Source organism: Dreissena polymorpha, chromosome 6, assembly GCF_020536995.1.
Source record: "Dreissena polymorpha isolate Duluth1 chromosome 6, UMN_Dpol_1.0, whole genome shotgun sequence".
Classification (NCBI taxonomy): Eukaryota; Metazoa; Mollusca; class Bivalvia; order Myida; family Dreissenidae; genus Dreissena; species Dreissena polymorpha.
Genome location: NC_068360.1, coordinates 88,420,556 through 88,442,273, shown reverse-complemented (window position 1 = coordinate 88,442,273; position 21,718 = coordinate 88,420,556). Strand labels below are relative to the sequence as shown.

Below are 21,718 nucleotides of genomic sequence, written 5' to 3'. Positions count from 1 at the left end.
TGAACTTCGATATAAACACGAAAAGTTCCCGAGGCGAAAGTCCAATTTAAAACACTCTGTGTTAAATTGATAAAAAACAACGATCACCCATTCTCAAGATGACCTTCATATATTCAAAATTTAAATGTGCTTTAGTGATGTTCTATATTTTACATAAATTTATTATTTGAAATCAACTACGGTTGCTCTAAATACAGCACAATTTGATCACGTTTGCATATAAGTGTATTTGTTGCACCAGAAAATGGATTTTTTTTGTATAAAATATCAATATAATTAGATGTTAACGTAACTTTGTTATTAAACACCGCTGAGTACACAACGTCAATCAATCTTCAAATTTCGCAGCAATGTTGTCGTTCTGGGTTCTAACAATGTAACAGTCGGGCAAACCTGGTTTTTTATTTCGGAAAACACTGTGCACCGCATTTTACAACGACGCACAATGACGTCATCATTTTTCAGCCAAAATGAAACTATTTAAAATAAAAACATTATTAAAAATCTAAATACATATATTGAAGGGCTATAAATAAATTGAAAATAACAAAATTAATATATTTGTCTTTCTCTGACGAAGTATAAACATGTTCAATCTACCTTTTTAACGTATAGCATGAACGGATATATTTACTCCTAGATGATCAAAGGTCACCGGAAGTTTTGAAAATAATGTTGACAGTTCAATTCGAGAAAATGCAAGCAGATGGAACAATAAGTTGTGAGAGTTTTGTGAATCTGTGGGATACATTATGCCGTTGGGTATGTTTATATTACAGTTTCATTCTTTGTTTCTTGATTAATTTTTCCAGCTTTACACCAGTAATGAACGGTTTCTTATTCATTTTCATTTTCAAATTTCCCGGTTTCAACGAAATCTATCCAAAACAAAAGACATAAAATGGGAATAAAGATGGATCTACCGGTATCATCGGCATGTCTTACTGTCGGAGATTTCTATGTAAAAAGGAAATATTGCGCTTTCATTTTGCTTAATTAATTACTTAACGAAAACAAAAACAACAGTAGATATCGTTTGTAAAAGCTAAACAACAAAAGTAAGAAGTCGTCCTCTACTACTACAGGGCCCTAAATCCATTTTTGGGGAAGCGGGTCGACCGCTACCCATAGTAGGGGGAATTTTCGCGGCGTTTCCCTTTTGGGGGATTTTTTAACTTACTCTCTAATTATTACTCTAATTATTACATGTGTACATGTTTGCACTATATTCATTGCTTATTTCATAATTTAGTATGTTTGACAAGATTAAATTAAAATAAAATTGAGATATAATAATCATGAGATATCTATCTATAAAAAAATAAAAAAAAAATTAGGGGGAATTTTCCCCCAAAAAGTGGAAAAAAGTATACTTTTCAGTGGGGGGGGGGGAATGTTGCCGAATTTCGGCCGTGGATTTGACAGATTGAGGGCCCTGTACTACTATTATTATTACTACTACTACTACTACTACTACTACTACTACTACTACTACTACTACAAGTACTACTACTACTACTACTACTACTACTACTACTACTACTTCTACTACTACAACAACGTTTACTACTACTACTACTACTACTACCACTACTACTAGTACTACTACTACTACTACTACTACTACTACTACTACTACTACTACTACTACTACTGCGTTACTACTAGTACTACTTACTGCTACTACTTCTACCAATACTACAACTACAAAACAACAACAACAACAGCAGCAGCAGCATCACCACCACCTTCACCACCACCACCACCACCACCACCACCACCACCACCACCACCACCACCACCACCACCACCACCAACAACAACAACAACAACTACTACTACTACTACTACTACTACTACTACTACTACTACTACTACTACTACTACTACTTCTACTACTCTATTCAGCATCATTAATCGGCAGATTTATTTCTCATCACCATTATTGGTTGGGTGTGTGCATGGTATGTTTTAGTAGAATCCCTTGCCTTTGCTTTTTATACCACTAAATCAAAATCAGCAGGAGTTCAGAGCTAAAACAAATACACATATAATGTGCAGTTAAATGGATTTTTCTGGTACAGTCACCTTTTGTAAGACGGTTATTGAAATTAGTGTGATGCTTTCGACTGTTTGTGGATTTAATTCAATGCTGGCAGCAAGATAGATTTGGGGCATTAAGGAACAGCATTAAAACGCATGTTGTGCGTACATTCGCATAAGCCTTTAATGTTCCCACAAATGGTTTTACAAAGTATCAGTAGATATGTATGATATATTCGATCATATATGAATGTTAACCTATGTGAAACACCCATAATCCACGCAGCATAGATATACTCTGCACTTATTTTAATACATATCTTTGTTGTCAGTATGTCACTTCAAAGTAATCTGTTTACCTTTCCTGATCGTTTCCGTGTACTGTATATCTTTTTGCGTTTTCGCATATGACAAAACGAAACACGAGCATCAACACATGTGAGTTCGTATTGCGATTTTCATAACCAAAAACATAACAAAACTAGTTGTTTTCTCCATAGCCTATCGGTTGAACTAACTATAAAAGAAATATGACACTCATATCCCTTTCATAGTTCGTGTCAATCTACGAAATTACGAAAATCAATGTCTGAAAATTGAAACGTATTCAGCGTTTTCCTTTACCGTTTATGCTTTGATACACATTGAATGCAAAAAGAGTGAGCACTGTACCACTTAGCGACGTATTGTGACGCATTTGTAGTCCCTTGGAAAGTTAAATTAAATTAAAGACCTTTCTTACTGGATTCAAGCTTTACAGGCTTCATGTCCAACCCTAAGACACTGATGAGCAGCAACTGCATAACGCCTGGGCAGACTGCAAGTTACTCGCAGGCTGTTCTGGTTTTATGCTGTTTTCACATAGCCCTTTTCACTTTGCCTCTGAGTGGGAAAGTGTTATCTTGTATAGTAAGCTACAAGCATGGGCATAATCACGTAGTTTATACTGTATTTCTGTCTGGTAGGTCATTCCGAAAGATGTTATGAAACTTTCGGAATAGGATTGTTTCAATTACACCGAAACGACCATACACGCGCACAATTGACCTTTTGGCTTTATGTCGTTATCATAATGTAAATCATCAAAAGTACCGGTAAATTACGTGCTAAACAATACATTATTGTAATATTGTGTTTTTCTTTCGTATTCATCTTGCGTTTACGTCATTTTGAAAATACGTGCTCATCATCGAACCTCAAGTTTCAGCACAATAGTGTGCCTTCGCGTTTTTTAATTAAGGTTAAATAGTCGACATTGTTCTCATGACCATTCCAAAGACACCAATCACCAGCTTTTCCCAGTGTACCTACGGTACGGACTCAAAAGTGTCACTAGAACCCAATGGCTTTCGATACAATCGAGCTAAATGCCATTATTGTAAAGTACACTTTAAACTAAATTGGGATAAAACTTATTTCGTACGCTTATTGAAAAGTTCATTATATTTCAAACTATTACATGTTGTTGTCGGTATATCAACTCCGCTTCTATCACCAGTAACGCTTTTTCTTACACACATTGTCTTACACTCAAACGGCAGCTAATATTGTGTCAGTTAAAAGAGACAATTTCACTAATAGAGAAATCGGCAGTCATTTTTTTCACAAATTCCAAAATAAAAATATATAATTCTGGTTTAAAAATATTTTGTTAATGAACATAAATCAACAATCATGATAAAGTTATGAAAAATAATAGAAATATTTTCCCCAATATTAGATTCGAACACTTTCGAACAAATTTTTCGATTTATTAAATTTTTTAAATTTAGAAAATGACTGCCACAGAAAATATACGCAATCTGTAAGCAAGTCAATTTTACTAACATTCACAACCTGCTTGTTTTTCCCGGTTGACTGAAAGTTTACCCAACAGCGAGTTTGGTTCACTGTATTTTTTCAGTGACATTCTAAAAGTCAGTGCAAATGCCAGACTATTTCCACAGTTAATATGTTTATAAAGCGAGACAGAATTCACTTGCAGCGTTAACTTAAACCCAATATTCGCAATTGCAGTGTATTATTGAAATATATAATATTGTGGCATTTGGGCTAGTTAATTCATTTATATAGTTAATACAGCGTTGTTGTATATATATATATATATATATATATATATATATATATATATATATATATATATATATATATATATATATATATATATATATATATATATATATATATATATATATATATTGATGTGAATGATGGCTTTCAATATTAAATGCGTAGCACCTCTCCGCCTTAACATTCCTGAGGTAATATGTACTTTTGATTGCAACAACAGTTTACATTCAGATTCTCCCGAGTACCATTCTTTTGATGTTCTTTGGTGATTTCTCCACGTGACTTCACGTTGAATCATATGTTAACCTTCTTGACATTTAATTGGTGTTTTGTTGAATATTATCAATCTGCGCGTTGATTTTGTTTCTAAACAATGAATGTACTTTAAACATGAATTTTACCGCGACATAATTTTGGCATAGGTTGTTGGTTTTGGATAGATATTAACAATATTTTATCAATAGATGAAGGTTTGTAAGTGTTATCATCGACAACCTTTCTGCAAACGTCAAGATACAGCGCAAGAATGACAGGGCCTCTTATCGCCGAGAGCAACGACTTCTGAACAATTCTCTCTGGTTATTGGGCTCTGAGAGGTGCGCCATATTTGGGAAAGCGGCTTTGTCCGAAATTCTATAAAGTAATTGAAGAGTTAGCGGCTAGATTGCTCGCTTCTTATAGTATTGCATTCTCTGTCTGTGGAATAAAGTGAGTAGTAACCGAATGTTTTATTACGTTTAAAGCAACGAAGTGTATATAGATTTCAGCGTTTATATTTAGGGCAATAAAATCACTGACATGTGCCAGGAAATATTAATTGATATGTAACCGGTTTAGCACACGCTGTTATTGTTTTCGCTGCTAAAGATCCGTATACATCTTTATGGTGTACGATTGAATGATATTGTAAAGTTCTATGCTGAAGAGGATTTGTGTTCGTATTTAAAGTGATCGCTAGCTTATTAATTACCTATATGATAACCAGTTTTCCGCGCGTAGTCGAGCTAGTGTGGTTGGAATTACACCTTAGTGACAACTTTAAGGAAGATAATTTATCACACGGACGTGTAACGAAAACGAAACATGAAAATGGAATTGCTAATGAAACTAATATCGTTTATACAATTGTGAAGTCTCTCATTATATTCCGTAGACGACAATATAATTTGGTTAACCCATTTATGCCTAGCGTCTAGAAAAAGGCCTTGGCAAACAGCGTAGACCCAGATGAGACGCCGCATGATGCGGCGTCTTATCAGGGTCTACGCTGTTTGCTTAAAGGAATTTCTGTAAGAAATATTATAAATATAAAAATAAATATACTAGACATCCCTAATTTTGGAAATAAATTGTTCCAATGTAGAAGGATGGGAGAGTCCACTAGGCATAAATGGGTAAAACTTGCGCATACATGGAATTGCCATTTGTTGACCGGAGTTTCCAGTACAAAGCGCAAAAGTCATTTGTTCTGCTAACGCTAATTTCAGTTTACTTACTGGTTCCACCTTTTCCAACACTTGCTGGTTGGAAACATATCAGCATTTTATAGATAACGGCGACGTTTTTAACTATAAGACGGATTTATTCCACGTAAAGATATGGTAAAGACTTGATGGAATACGTATGTTAAATTAACTCATAAAGTGATGGATTTATTCTTCTTCGAGGATTGCCACGCGGACGTGCATCTATCATTTCCATTTTACGACGGCTATTAAAATGGTAAAAATGACAGTTTATCAGAATTTATGAGTAATCAAAAGGAAAGTACAACTATTTCCATAAGGCCTTTATTATTTGTTTATTGGAATTTGTATTAAAAAAATACGTTGGGGACATGTTAACATAAAATAGAAAATAAACAAAAAGCAATCATTTAAGTTCGTACAAAATACGTTTTATGGACTACATATTAAAATAGTTTATTTAAAAATAAGCTAGATTAAATTGAAAAATTACTAGTATCTTTACTAAAATACCAAGTCGGCTTTGAAAATATAAACACAATTAATACTTTTGTTTCTAATTATAACTTGCTTTGGTCGAACCATAGGATAGGGATTCCTGTAAACAATACGATAAACAAGTATTATTTCCATTTTGTGCGATATATACATTAATAAATTGAGTGAGTGTAGCTTTGTCTTATTTCATGGTTTAAAGTTGTTATACAACTTATACGTCAAGAATTTATAGCTTATTTAATGGGATACATGTAAGTGCCATCGTTTGAATATGTTTTAATGTATTATCGCTTTTATCATTATTTCGCGTTTAGTTTTAAGCCTTATGCCTGAAAAACAAAATTGTTTGTCTCTACTTAACCTCCTATCCTTATTGTTTTATGCTTTATCCTTAAATATAGTTTGTGTTTTTAAGGTAGACTTTCCGTTTAAAAAATATTTTGCTAACCTTAACCGCAAAACTAATTTTAACATTGAAAGAAACGTATGTTACAGAAGGATTTATTAGAAAAGTCTTTGAATACCCTTTTAAAAGTGGAAAATAACGTTTGTTTAACACAAAAAAGAAAGAAAACGTATGAACAAATGGCCGACCTGCTCACAGGGATTTTTAAGGATGTTGATCATGGTGGAAATAAATAAAGATTTTGTGGGCCCTAGGAACAACCTACTAAATATACCGAGTGTTTTTGTTGAGATGCAAATTTTAGCATTTGTATTATGTGAGAACTGATATTTGCTTGTGAAGCCAGGTTTCGAAATTCTGCGTTCGCTTTAATGCTAATGCAATGTATTTTTGCTTTCGAATGCACGTTTTAGTGGTCGTTCGGTGTGTATTAATGTCAGAATCTACTTGCCATTGATAAATGACATTTATAAAAAATGAAACCATTTGAATGTGAATGGAATAGTTCCGAAAACCAGTCAATAGATGCAATGGGAATTCATTAATCTTAGGGCTTCAGTAATACAGAGTTTTCTATGCAGCTGTATATTTGAATTAGAAATCCGTTTGTTAAATATTTTGCCATATATTTTATGACATATGTATGCAGTCTTTTTTCTTTGCCAGAAATCGGTGAAGAAAAAAATTAACATGATACAAGATTACCAGCATAATTTCATGTAGTAATGTCAGCATATATACATTGAAAAGAGTCTTATAAGTTCATTTTAAGATACGATCACATGTAGACCTAAATCATGGGTGTTATTTTCATTTAAGACTTTTGATTTCATGAAATCATTTATGCTATCGAAAAAAATTAACGCCCATATGAATCGGGCCATGTATATTATTGAAAGTAATACAACACCATTTTTATTGAAAAGTACAACACAATTAAAGACACACATACTAGTATTGCACTTTATTTTTGAAATAAAAGTTTGGAATTTTGGTGCAGGTCTAAAAGTTATCAGCTTTGTAAAACGAGCATAGGTGTATATTTTGTCAAAGTTAAAAACTCACTTTCTCAACTGAAAATGCAACCAATCATAGTTTGAATTAACTCACAGGGGTCGGGTGGGTTTGGGTGGGGGCTAACGGCAGTATGTGTGTATGTGTATTTCGAAGTTTTTGAGGTCTTTCCGCGCCTTATGCTACATTATGAGCGGGCCCGAAGTGTGTCCCAGCTCCTCGACCAAATTAACTTACTAGACCAACACAAGTTGGGGCGAATGTTAAAACAATATTCAGCTATTTAGTCTCTACTGAAATATTTTGAATTTTGACGTGGTCTTGTGGTATGGGGGAGCCGGAGAGCCCAGAAGAAATCTCACCTGTCCGGTTTGGTGACCACAAACCAAACTCACATGCTTCTCAAAATAAAAATTATTTCATGAAATGTCAGGACATATATTCAGTCGTGAATACGAATATTGACATGTGAATTAACTGTAAAATACACATACACACACTCAGAAGGCAGTGCATGTTACTGACCACCCTCTGACCATTGGCAACCCGCGGTCATACTGACGATTACGACCACGTTTGTGGTCACGTTTGTTCATTAGCGCGTAATTAATATTGATGACGACATTCGTTGATTTATTCTCTGATAGTTCTTCATGAGAATCGTTGCTACCCATCTTTTTATGAATATAACATAATCGAGACAATCACGAGTTCGTGTCCACTATGCAAGTCCATCACTGCAGCTTACGGAATATCGATCTTGCCATTAGCAGTATGGAGCATGCAAAAACATGTTTATCACAATAATTAGCACAGCATACTCCTACAACCTCAAATTGTAGTTATTAAAGTTTGCTATTGTCTAAGGTATATGCGATACAAAAAATACGCGTGGCGCGAACTTCACATATACATCGGAAGGTCATAAACATATGTTTCAAGTTTGTCTGTAACCCAGAGCACTGATTGAGTCCAGGGTCCTTACACTAATTATCATTATCAATTTTATGGAATCAATACAATTGACTGTCAATTTTGCTTTTTTTGTTTTTTAATGAGCTATGCTCTGTGAAAAAGGGGTTTCAGGCATGTGCGTAAAGTGTCGTCACAGATAAGCCTGTGCAGTTCGCACAGGCTAATCATGGACGACACTTTTCGCTTGTTTCATATTTTCTGTTTAAAGAAAGTCTCTTCTTAGCAAAACATCAAGTGCCGTTCCTGATTAGCATGTGTGGACTGGACAGGCTAATCTGGGACGACATTTACGCACATGCATTGAACCCCCTTTTCACAGAGCACGGCCAAAATCTATATTTGTTGCAGTTGTTATGTAAATGCTCCTGACAAGTATGTATCATGTTATTGTTTTAATGCTTGACATTACCATATTGACTAGAAAAAGTAGAAATACTGGATGGAGTTATCCAGTTGATATATGGGTCCGTATTCACCAACTCAGTCATAGACTTCAGAATGAAGAATAATCTTTGAACTAAGAAAATGCATTCAGTGTTAGAATATTTACATGCCTCCACTGGTGATAATGTCTCAAACAAAATGTTCTACGTGAAGAATGACATAAAAGGAGGGGTTGAGTGCTGAGATTGACTCAAAATTCAAGCAATTCTTGAATATTTCATGTAATGAATATTCTTTATTGTAAGAATTAATTCTAAGAATTGTTTGGTGAATAAGGGCACAGGAAATGCTAAAACGTAAATTTTGAGCCATTCCCATGATGTTTAGAAACGTGTTGTCAGGGTGCAGTGATTTATATTTTATTTGCTTGAATATAGATGTTATTTGATTAAATCCGTTTTTAATCACTTTAAAACTTGTATTAACGAATTTCTAAATAATATGTATTTGTTTCGAACTAAAAAAAAGGCAAAGTACCTACAGAATTCTAGTTTCCCATTCGTTTGTCATGTAACGTACACTCATTTTTCTGCGCCTATTCTCAAAAGTGTATATCAAGTAGCAAAACGATAACGAGTCATGATGATTTCATACAAATCAATTCTTAATCAAGTTCGATTACAACAAAAGCTGCTTGAGGGCTCTTTACTCACATTATTAACTATACAGCGATCGCGAAGGACAAATACCCCTGCTTGTTCTTCTACAGGCTCATCGATATTGATGGAGAAATTACGTGCGAGATTGTATCGCCTTAAAAACAACTCGGTCTATTGCTGGTGAATATAGGAGCGGATATCGAAAATCAGATGGTGTTGATATGTTAGGCATTTTCAATTCCCCGAGAGCGCTCGTGTACCCTCTAATTAATTTGAACAAATAATGCCTCAAACATGTATATCTTCCATGCAGAATACCTCGGTGAAAGCGCCTGGTGCCAGGTGCTGAAATGAATCGCGTTCTGAAAAAACTGGGCATACTGCATGTGCGTAAAGTGTCGTCCCAGATTAGCCTGTGCTCTCCGCACAGGCTTATCAGAGACGACACTTTCCGCCTAAATAAGATTTTTGTTAAGAAGAGACTTCATTCAAACGTAAAATGCCATAAACGCGGAAAGTGTCGCCCCTGATTAGCCTGTGCGGATTGCACAGGCTAATCTAGGACGACACTTTACGCACATGAATTATGCCCAGTTTTCTCAGAACACGACTGAAATGTAGAGCTGCTCTCTGGGAAAACGGTGCTTAATTCAATTCCGTAGAGTGTCGTTTAAGATTAACCCGTGCAATCCACACAGGCTTATCAGAGACGAAACTTTATCTTTTTATGGAATATTTCGTTTATAAGAAGTCTCTTCTATACAATCATGAAGTTCAGGTGGATTTGCCGTCCCTGATTTGCCTGTTCGGATAACACAGGCTAATCTAGGACGACACTTTACGCACATGCATTAAGTCCAGTTTTACCGGAACGAGGCACGTCTGATTAGATATTTCCGTTCATAAGTTGTCACCTTTTCCTTGAAAGGCGTACTTATTTTTTTTTATAACATTTACGTATGTTCTGAGACACCATGTTGCTGGAAATGAGCAAACAGCATTTTATTTCGTGTTACTTGATATTCTGTCAGAATGAATTATTCCTCATTATTGTTATAAATTAGTAGTGGTGAAATATATACCTGGCCTCTGGTTCAATCATCGGTCGATTTGAGTCAAATTAGTACTTTCCTCGGAAGTCTTATTTTTCCGTATGTTTCTGTTTGTTATAGCTTAACGAGATTTTACAGTAGTTGGTCTTTTTTACTTTTAGCTTTGACCTCCAGTGAAGCAAACTTGGTTGATCGTTGCAACAGTGCTAGGTCCGTGATTATAGATTTAATCACACAAGTATGCTCTCAGCTAGGCGATATCTGCAGTTCTGCACTATTTTTCATGAAACCCACCATGCAAAGTGAATATTAAAGATTAGTATTTAGTACTTTAATGAGTATTAGTTGAATGCTTCGACGTCTTTTATATTAAAAGTCCAATACATCTGGAATGAGCCCGCGACTTCTTATTATGAATTGTATTACAAATTTTAAGATTTAATTTCCTTTTTAATTGATAACCTTATTTTTTTAATAAGAACTGAGTACGTACAGTTGTCTTATTATTCAGCTTCTATCCCTTCTTATAATTTTCTAAAGGCTAAAACCGGGTTAGAGAGCCACATTCTATTTAAGCCTCGATTTAGGAAAACTGGGCTTAATGCGTATGCGTAAAGTGTCATCCAATAAAAGCCCGTGTAGTCAACTAAGTTAGTCTGGGACGACACTTTCCGTCTAAAACGGATTTTCGCTCAGATAATTATTCATTTAAACAAAAAAACAACAACAACATGAAACGGAAGGTGCAGTCCTAAAAAGCTTATCATGGACGACGATTACGCAAAAGATTTAAACATTTCCCACTCCGAAGCAACGTGAAAAAGGCTATGTGCAAACAGCATTAAACCAGAACAGCCTGCGAGTAACTCGCAGTCTGTTCTGGTTTAATGCTGTTTGCTGCTCATCAGTATCTAATGGTTGGAAAAGAACCCTTTAAAACTTGCATCTAGTAAGAAAGGTCTTTAATTAAATGTAACGTTCGTGGGGACGACAAATGCGTTAAAATACGTATCTAAGTGGTAAAGGGATAAGCGCAGTATTCTCAGAGCGCGGCTCATTTTAACATCAATGATCCGTTCGATTGGCTCAACACAATTGCGATAGGACCTTGTGTCCATGGGATCGACGTGTAAGTTTCATTTTGAATTAATCTAAACCTGTAAGCCTCTGAAGATTCTGGCAAACTGGGGCCCACATTATCTTCATCATCTTGGCATATAACCATGCTGTTCAACAACTTTTTAATCTAGCTCGCTAGGCGCAAGGGTCGATCTTCTCATTTCAATCAGCGGCGTTTTTGGAACATTAAGAGTACTGTAACGTGAGATCTTCTTTACCATTATCTAAATAAATATCGAGATATAGGCATTTAATTGCTAAATATTGGACGTTTCGACCACACGAGACTAAATCTGATGTTGCGCTAATGTTGTAAGATAACATCATGCCGCTGCTATCATGCTCGCTAATCCAGAGTCTGCTCGATAGACATCTTAGGGATTCTGTATAAACTACTTAATTGGAAAGTTTAATTGTGGAGCCAGTTCCGGGTTACGAACCGAACATGAGTATTATGAGTTTCTAGATCTATACGTAGCATATATTGATTCAGAATATGGGCATTTTGCAATGTTTATATTGTAAATAAATCATGGCTTGTTGTTGTGCACAAAACACTTTCGTAACGTCATTTACACGTCGAACGCGACGGATTTGCTGAAAATAAATCCTGTGTTTTCCGCTGTTTATAAATTATTATTCTAAGCCGTTTAATTTCCATTCAAAATCGTAACAAAGAAACAAGGAAGCAAACACAGAGCTACCTACATAAGATTAACGATATACAAACTGTGAAGATAAGATATTTGAAGTTCCTTCTGATAACCATTATCTTTTCCAGCGCGAAAACACGGGAAGGGTCTTATTTTAAGACAGACGCATTTTATCAAAATGTTACGAAAAATGATTTATTTTTTTATTGTGTCATCTTACTTACACTGAGCTATATGGAAGCAATAAATATATTTGTAAAAGATATGAGGCGTTAGTTTTGGTGAAAGGTAATCAGTTATATTAATGAGAACAATGACCTTGGCTGTTGTTCGTCTGCTCAGTTCTCAGCTGCATCACACACTCGTCTGTTACGGGTTGCTACGCCAGTGTCGGTGTCTTATTTCTGATTATTACCGAAGAAACGTGTGATAATGTATCGATAGATAAAACTCTGAAATACTATCTGAAATTGAAATACGAAAACACATATATGTGTTTATTCTATTTTCACGTAGTTTTTTCCCCAGTTACCATAAGCGGATATACGCGAACATTACATACAATTTCTCTTGATTATATGGGACAGTTATCAAGATCGAGGAACTTGGGCTAAACATATGCAGCGCGGAAAAAACACACACGAAGAAATGAACATATTCTTCGACATCCGCTTAATTTTGATACGACTCGAAAGTGTGTTGCCTATTTCTCCGACCAAAATTCAATTTAGATGTAAATGAATGAGCGTTTTTATGTCCCCCACCCACTTTATGTCCCCCACCCACTATAGTGGGGGTCATATTGTTTTTGCCCTGTCTGTTGGTCTGTACGTTAGTCTGTTGGTCTGTTTGTTCCAACTTTAACATTTGCAATAACTTTTTAAATATTCAAGAAAGCAACTTGATATTTGGCATGCATATGTATCTCATGGAGCTGCACATTTTGAGTGGTGAAAGGTCAAGGTCATCCTTCAAGGTCAGAGGTCAAATATATGTGGCCAAAATCGCTCATTTTATGAATACTTTTGCAATATTGAAGATAGCAACTTGATATTTGGCATGCATGTGTATCTCATAAAGCCGCACATTTTGAGTGGTGAAAGGTCAAGGTCATCCTTCAAGGTCAGAGGTCAAATATATGTGGCCAAAATCGCTCATTTTATTAATACTTTGGCAATATTGAAGATACCAACTTGATATTTCACAAGGGGACATAGTGTTTCTGACAAACACATTTTTAGCTCGGCTGTTTTCGGACAAAACCCGAGCTATTGTCATTGGCCATAACTTTTTTTTTGCCATGTCCGTTGGTTGGTTTGTTGGTTTGTTTGCGTCAAACTTTAACATTTGCAAATACTTTTTAATATTGAAAATAGCAACTTGATGTATGGCATGCATGTGTTTCTCATGGAGCTGCACATTTTGGGTTGTGAACGGTCAAGGTCAAGGTCATCCTTCAAGGTAAAAGGTCAAATATATGGGGGACATAGTGTTTAACAAACACATCTTGTTAAATACAGAAAATTTCCGCCAATTTAAAGTATCATACTCGATTTCCGTCCGTTCGTCCGCCCGTCCGTCCATTGATTAGTCCTTACATGCGTCCGGTATTTCGTTATCACGCGAATTAGTTAGAAACCAATGATTCGAATTATTGATTCTTTACTGATTGTTTCGTGGAATGATATCCCAGTTGTTAGCTATCGGATATTTACCAAATAATTATTCGTTTCCGTGTGGAATCAAAGGAACATATCATTCGTATTCGATGAAATATTGTATAAACTATTACTTTCACTGGCTTAATGTCAGGTCGTTCAACTCTCGTGATTTGTGTACAGAGTTAATTCCATTCATTAACAAAAAGACCATTTTAACTGTTGAACCAGGTCGTTAGAACTGAACACTCAATTACAATAACTTAATTTAGGCAGCATCCCTAACAAGAGGTCACGTGCATAATTTGAATCAGGTCTTAGAGGTAGTTATTGCCTCATTTTCTTGTAATCATGTTTACATGATGTCTCCTATTGGCAAATACTGTTTTCCAAAGCATCCATCGGTTTTACAAATATACTTGTGTTTAACAATCATAGTAACAAAACATAAATAAATAATAGTAATGATAATAATAATAATGATAATAATAATGCATACAATAAAAATAAAATAAAATAATAATGAATACTACTTCTACTACTACTACTACTACTACTACTACTACTACTACTACTACTACTACTACTACTACTTCTACTACTACTACTTCTACTACTACTACTACTACTACTACTACTACTACAACTACCACCACCACCACCACCACCACCACCACCACCACCACCACCACCACCACCACCACCACCACCACCACCACCACCATCACCACCACCACCACCACCACTACCACCGCAACCGCCTCCGCCGCCACCACCACCACTACCACCACAACCACCACCTTTATATTCTGAAGGTGATTTAAAACACATTTAATTGTCAGAAACATACGTTATGGTTTGCATTTATATACAGTTATATACAATTTCTAAATTGTTGATGTCTTTTTGAAAGGTATGAATGCATGTAACTGCCAAATAAATGGATTTACTGATCACATGTAGTTTCATCAGCTCTTCCATCAATTAAGTTTGTTTACTAAGTTTATAATAACTTGCTTTAGTTTTCCATTATTACACGCATTAACGCGCAACTATGTCTTAAGATGGTAACAAAAAAATATTGATCTTCCCTCATTTAAATTAAACTTAAATACGTCCTGAAATGTCTATTCAGATTATCCCTGTTGAAAACAGTGCATGTACAATGATAATTTAGTTTGAGGATCGCTTGAAACACATCTGTATTTAATTTCAATAATTTCGGTTGTTGGGAAGATACTATTGTGAACGTCTTCGACATAAAAACACGTGTCAATAACCGCACACTTGTGTATACATGTAGTCAATAAAATCAGTGGCTATAATTTAAGAAAACGCATTATCTATAGCCGTCCTTCTGTTTACCGGTATATATAGAATCGTAAATGGAATGCCTAGTTAATTAAATTTACGGCTTTCTTTTTTTCAGAATGAAAACTTTCTTGTCTACCTTTAATGTTACCCATCACGTTTTATGGATGTCAGCATTAAGTCTACGTAAACATTCTCGTACCTAATTTTCGCATGATTGCAACTCAACAGGGCATTTATCGAGTCTTGTACTTCGCTAATACACGTGCTTAATATACCCCTGGAAATGAAAATCCAGTGAACATTTCATTGGCTAGAAATTTGCTATAAAGTTATGGTTCACGAAAACAATAACGCATCGCTCTAATAACCGACCTCTTGATCGCAGTATTTGACCGTTTAATTTTCGAATGTCTATTCCGTCGCTTAACATATGTGAGTGGTAACGTAAAGTTGAAGGCCGGTATTTTTCTGTTCACATAATTCTTGTATTTTCTTGTATCTGTATTAAATCAGTCGTAGCACTTATTTCATGTAAGTATTATAAAGGTAATATTGCAGTTCTCTCAAAATCAGTTTCTGGAGAATTTAGATCGTTTGTGTACTTAATTTTTCACAATGATAGCAAATTTGTTATTTTACTAAATTGTTTGGTTTAATTATCTTAATATATAACAGCTTCATTTTGCAATTGCACTGTTGTGTTTTTACAGAAATGATTTTTACAGGACACACTAGTTTGCATGTCATTAACATATTGTACATGTTTTTCTCCTTATTTTCAGAAACGGATGTGATTTCAAGCAAAATTCGGAGAACGCAAGTACAATATTTGCATAGAAATAGCAAAGAACCAATCAAGCAAATATCAGTTACAATGAACGCACATTGCAGGGGATTTCTCTGTGAATATTCACGCGACAGGAGCGGTGTCAAGCGCTCACGCCATTGACCTAGAATATGGTGTTCACGCTGTGTTCTGTTGTTGATAGACCCAGCAGATACACTCATTGACTGGTTCCAGAGCTTGCTTCCATTTTAGTAATGGAGTGTTATTCTCGCGGACGTAATGATTTATGATCAGGGTACCAAATACCAAAGCGTGTCGAATATAATTCAAACGCTAACAGACTGAACGTGCATTATATGTAAACGGATATGTATATATTTATGTCAGGACCATGAATCAAAACTGAACAACTAAATACAAATGGATAACGGAACTCTTGGCGCGATTAACGACACCGGCGTTGAAGATGTTGACAACAAGAACAACTGGTTGGTACTTCTTCTCATACCGCTGATCATGTTCGGCGTGGCGGGAAACATTCTCGTCTGCATGGCGATCACCATGGAGAAGCGGCTACAGAGCGTCACCAACTACTTCCTGTTGTCGCTGGCCATCACGGATCTGCTCGTCTGCCTTGTCGTCTGGCCGTTAAGTCTTATGACTGAGTTTTTAGGTGAGTTACTGATGCTGTTTTTTTGTTTAGTTTAGTTGAACAATATTTTAAGCTCGTTTAGATCAAACAATCGGCACATAGAGACAGTATTGAGTCCGTTTCCTGGGAAAAACCAGTACTTGATGTCTTTGGGAAGATTTTGTGAACAAACATCAACTGTGAATCCGTTACGATATTAAATTACATTTGATTAATCTATGGTCAGTTTTCGCATCAAACAACAAAAACAACAACAACATTACGGTTAAAGCCAACGATTCTATCGTGATTACCGCATATTGTCTTTGGACTTCCACTTGATGTCCGGTAAACGGGCTCATTGAAAATACCAGGTTGAATGATGCACTCCTGTCGTGTCTTGCAATTTAATGTTCGTAATAAAACTTGAAGTATATAAATCTGTGTAAGAACGTGTTACATTTGTTGATAATATTTAGTTTTGTTTGGAAAACGGAATCTGAACATCAAACTAATAGAGCTTGTTTTGTTCGAAGCAAGGGTAGAATTTCTGCTGTTTTTCAAAAGCATTTCAAGTACCTAAGATCGGCCCAGTTGACGTTAATGCCAGCCGATTTTCTCTTAAGTGCTAAACAAAACAACTCGTAACATTGTTTTATTCTTATACGCTTCCTAATTCAATTAGATATGGCCTCACGCGCCGGTGGATTTTCGATGGCTCTGAAATGGATTGCTTACAAAGAAATTGAAAAGAGAGTATTATATCAAGATCGTATTGTCTTCCTGTCTTTCAAGAATGACGGGTTTCGTCTGATACTGATTCCATATCGTGAACGGGCGAGTTACATGCGATCAATGCGAATGCGCTTCATAAATTGTTATATAATGAATTCTCATTGTAATGGATCGGAAACAGACAATAATCAGGTAGACTTGCGACATTTAATAAATAATATTAATTTCGTAAACAATGCAAAAACAATACTGTTGGTGAAGGTTTCAGCATAGGCGTATGCGACGACCGGTAACCCAATCAGTATTTTGTTTATTCAAAATTAAATTGTAGAATTCATTGCTCTAAAATTTTGATTTTAGATGACTGACCTTTCGAAGAGGTATTCTGTGATAGTTACGACACATATAGAATACATTGCTATAAAATCTTGCTTTTAGGTCACTGGCCTTTCGAAAAGATATTCTGTGATATATACGTCACTCTAGATGTTTTGATGTGCACATGCTCCATCCTGCATCTGTGCACCATCTCGCTGGAGCGGTTCCTGGCCATCAGGGACCCACTAGCGACGCGTTCGCGCTCCAAGCTGGCGGTGAGGATCAAAATAGTGCTTGTATACGTGGTGGCTCTGGCTATTAGTAGTCCTATCATGATCCTGGGAATCATAGACGAGCACAACATCTTGAACAATAACAAGTGCATGTTGGTAAACGAGCCTTTCATAATTTACGGCAGCGTCAGCGCGTTCTACATTCCGCTGACAATAATGGGGCTGATTTTCGGGATGACGCTCCGTCTGCTACGGAAGCAGCACAAATTATGCAATGCAAAGGAGCGAAAGGATGGGGAGGTTTTGATACGGCGCCTCCAGAGCACGAGCTCAAACTTCCAAAAGACTTGGAAGAAAGTTCACAAGGAACGCCAGCAACGCGGATCGTCCAGTAGCAGTTCCGAGCAGAACAGCCCGTCGCGACACGATACAACCAATCGCTCCATACTGACCGACTCTTCTTTGATGGATTCGCCGAAATGCGAGGACAGTCCGTTTTCAGTGTTCAACCGATCGGACACGAGCGAGTATCGTCTGCCACTCGGGGAAATCCACGAGCACACCATACCCATCGACGAGGCTCCCTCGGACGAACGGATGCAGCATTATTCCGCCGACACCATTTACAGCTCCTTGCCAGATATCTACCAGCATTCGCAGGCTACGTCGGGGCCCATAGAACAAACGTTCAGTGATTTAAATGACAACGAGGCGATGAAAATCACCAAGACCGTCAGCGCACCCTCAGAATTACACTCAATCAAGAATAGCCCCGCATCGGGGTCATTAAGTGCTCAACAAAATGTCAAGAAAGACTCTGTAAAACAAAAGCAGGCAAATAGTTCGGTTAAGACCGAACAAAAGGCCAGTAAAACCCTCGGAATCGTGTTCTTGAGCTTCGTCATTTGCTGGCTGCCTTTCTTTATTGTTAATATAATGACCGTTCTATGTAGGTCATGCGACTTCAGACACGTTCTCTTGGTCACTGTACTCTATTTAGGCTACGTGTCCAGCACGCTCAATCCCATTATCTACACTGTGTTCAATAGGACATTTCGCGCAACAATGTTCCAATTAATGAAGTGCCAATGCCGTGCTATACAGAGGCCGAAGCGAATTAAGGCAATATGCGTCGGACTGAATTACGCTATACAACACGATAGAAATAGGGACCATTTCCAAATGCCGTTATGATACGTTCGTTTGCATTTGAGTCGCGTTCTGAGAAAACTGGGCGTTATGCATGTGCGTAAAGTGTCGTCCCAGATTAGCCTGTGCAGTCCACACAGGCTAATCAGGGACGACACTTTCCGCCTAAATTTGATTTTTGCTAAGAAGAGACTCCATTTAAACGAAAAATGTCATAAAATCGGAAAGTTTCGTCCTTGATGAGCCTGTGCGGATTGCACAGGCTAATCTGGGACGACACTTTACGCACATGCATTATGCCCAGTTTTCTCAGAACACGACTCATTTAGTATTTATGGAAATCGTGCTAGTCTCCTGGAAATTCTTGGTGTCAGTTTACAGGAATTATCATAATATGGTTTAAAAAAAGATACAAATGCATGTCTGAAACTGTCTTTGACGTCATTCATTTATTCAACAATGCCATATTATCTTGTGGGTACAAATATTGTTTGAATAGAAGTGTCAACTTGCAATTTATATATAAGATACTGTATACTATGCATTTAAGAATTATATGTTAGGATTTGTAGACACAATGTGTGAGGTTTACATTCATATTTGTTTACATTATTGGTATACAGGCTACAAACTCAGTTTCATGTTATGTGTTCAAGTCCATGAAAAAGTGTTCGGCATGAAGTGCTTTTGTGATTTATTATTGAATTGTTAAATGTCTATATTTTATTGTATTCACGACTGATTAAAATTGATTGGTTAAATATTTGTAATTTACATGTCTTTAAGATGTTTTTCGTTTATTATGTCTATAGGTAAACATGTTCGGACATTTTCTGAAATGCTGGGTTTTATAAAATTGTAACATGCTTAATCATTCAAATATTTTGTGAAACTGAAATTGGACTTTCTTATAACAAATACACGCATGAGGCCTGAAATAAAACGACGTTTCCATTAACGTTACCGACCCTAAGATTTTGTGCCGACCTTTATTTGTTTTTGTAATGCCGGTTGAGTTTTTTTTTCAGTTTTGTTACACTCGATCATATAATCAAATTTAACTTTAAAATATGAAAAACAATTTTGCAACTAAATGTTTTGGACTTTGATATGGAAAAAACAACGTTTTGCATAATTTATCATACACATGATATGGGAGCCAATTAAGTTATGACCGCAATTAATGTAAAACGATTTTACTAACACGCCGTAATACATGCGTTTATAATTGTATTTTATGATAAATGCATGCTTTTTCTATATTTTGGTTATCTTGTTTTTGAAAGGCTGCTTTAAACTACTTATTTCATTTTTTTAACAATAGAATTTGTAAATATAGCATTATTGTGATTTTCTTATTATTTTTCTTTCTCTTGTAAAATGATGTTCGTTTAGAATTTAGTTGTTTCTTCTTTCTATGTTTTTTGTGTGGTTACTTCTTAATTGTACATATGCGTGTAATTATTTAATGTTTATTATAAGATATGTTTGCATTTTATTGACAGTATGTATTATTACTTACAATTAAAATAATATATGTTCACAATTTAGCATTTTATCGGTTAATAATATATTATTTATATTATATAACAGAAGGTGCCAAAATCAAGTCCATGCTATGTACATTTATATACAGTTTGTTGGATTTATCAATGTTTAATTTTAGTTTACAACTTTTTCTTAAAATCGTGTAATAAACGAAAGATACAATCATACATTTGTACATTATTGCTTTATATATGAGCCTTGTTCTGAGGAATATGGGATTAATGCATGTGCGTAAAGTGACATCCCAGATTAGCCTGCGCTGTCTGCACAGGCTAATCAGGGACGACACTTTCCGCCTAAACTTGATTTTCGGTAAGAAGGTACTTCCTTTAAACTAAAAATACCATAAAAGCGGAAAGTGTCGTCCCTGATTAGCCTGTGCGAATTGCACAGGCTAATCTGGGAAGACACTTTACGCACATGCATTAAGCCCATTTTTCTCAGAACGCGGCTCATGTAATCACGAGGTTTACGGATGGCAGGTTAGTTGTCGGGCACGCTAAATGGTGTTCAAAGTCAAGCGGCCTGAGTTTTACCAAGTTCTTATTTCACCCATTTTAAATTGTTAGTATCGTTTGTTAGAAATGGACCGTGCTCTGTGAACAGGGGGTTTAATGCAAGTGCGTAAAGTGTTGTCCCAGATTATCAGGGACGACACTTCGCTTTTATGGTATTTTTCGTTTACAAAAAGTCCCTTCTTAGAAAAAATCCAGTTTAGGCGGACTACACAGGCTAATCAGGGGCGACACGACACTTAATGCACATGCATTAAACCCCCTTTTCACAGAGCACGGTCCAAATAAATAATGTACACACTCACTTCACCTATTAGTTTATGCTATGAATCTTATGACACGTATAACTCACTTAATATTTGGCGACAGTCACTAATGGCCCTAATTCCTTTGGTTACTACTTTGCAAGTGGAAATAATGTTGATATTCAAGAGGCAAAGCAGAACATGACTAATACAAGTTCAAACAATATTGAGGGGATATTTTATCAC

At 36.0% G+C, this 21,718-nt stretch overlaps 1 protein-coding gene across 4 annotated transcripts; it reads left to right on the top strand.

Moving 5' to 3' along the window:
- Window positions 1-623: 623 nt before the first annotated feature.
- Window positions 624-20,829, top strand: LOC127835333 (5-hydroxytryptamine receptor 2A-like). Of its 4 annotated transcripts, XM_052361708.1 has the most exons (4): window positions 4,884-5,245; window positions 5,601-5,835; window positions 16,094-16,771; window positions 17,903-20,829. In XM_052361708.1, exons 3-4 carry the CDS (start codon window positions 16,519-16,521, stop codon window positions 19,207-19,209), a joined length of 1,560 nt encoding a protein of 519 aa, XP_052217668.1. In that variant the 5' UTR covers window positions 4,884-5,245; window positions 5,601-5,835; window positions 16,094-16,518; the 3' UTR covers window positions 19,210-20,829. The 4 variants fall into 4 exon arrangements, with proteins under 4 accessions (XP_052217665.1, XP_052217667.1, XP_052217668.1 ...); XM_052361705.1 differs by lacking the exons at window positions 4,884-5,245; window positions 5,601-5,835 and adding an exon at window positions 624-762; XM_052361707.1 differs by lacking the exons at window positions 4,884-5,245; window positions 5,601-5,835 and adding an exon at window positions 4,628-4,821.
- Window positions 20,830-21,718: the final 889 nt, after the last annotated feature.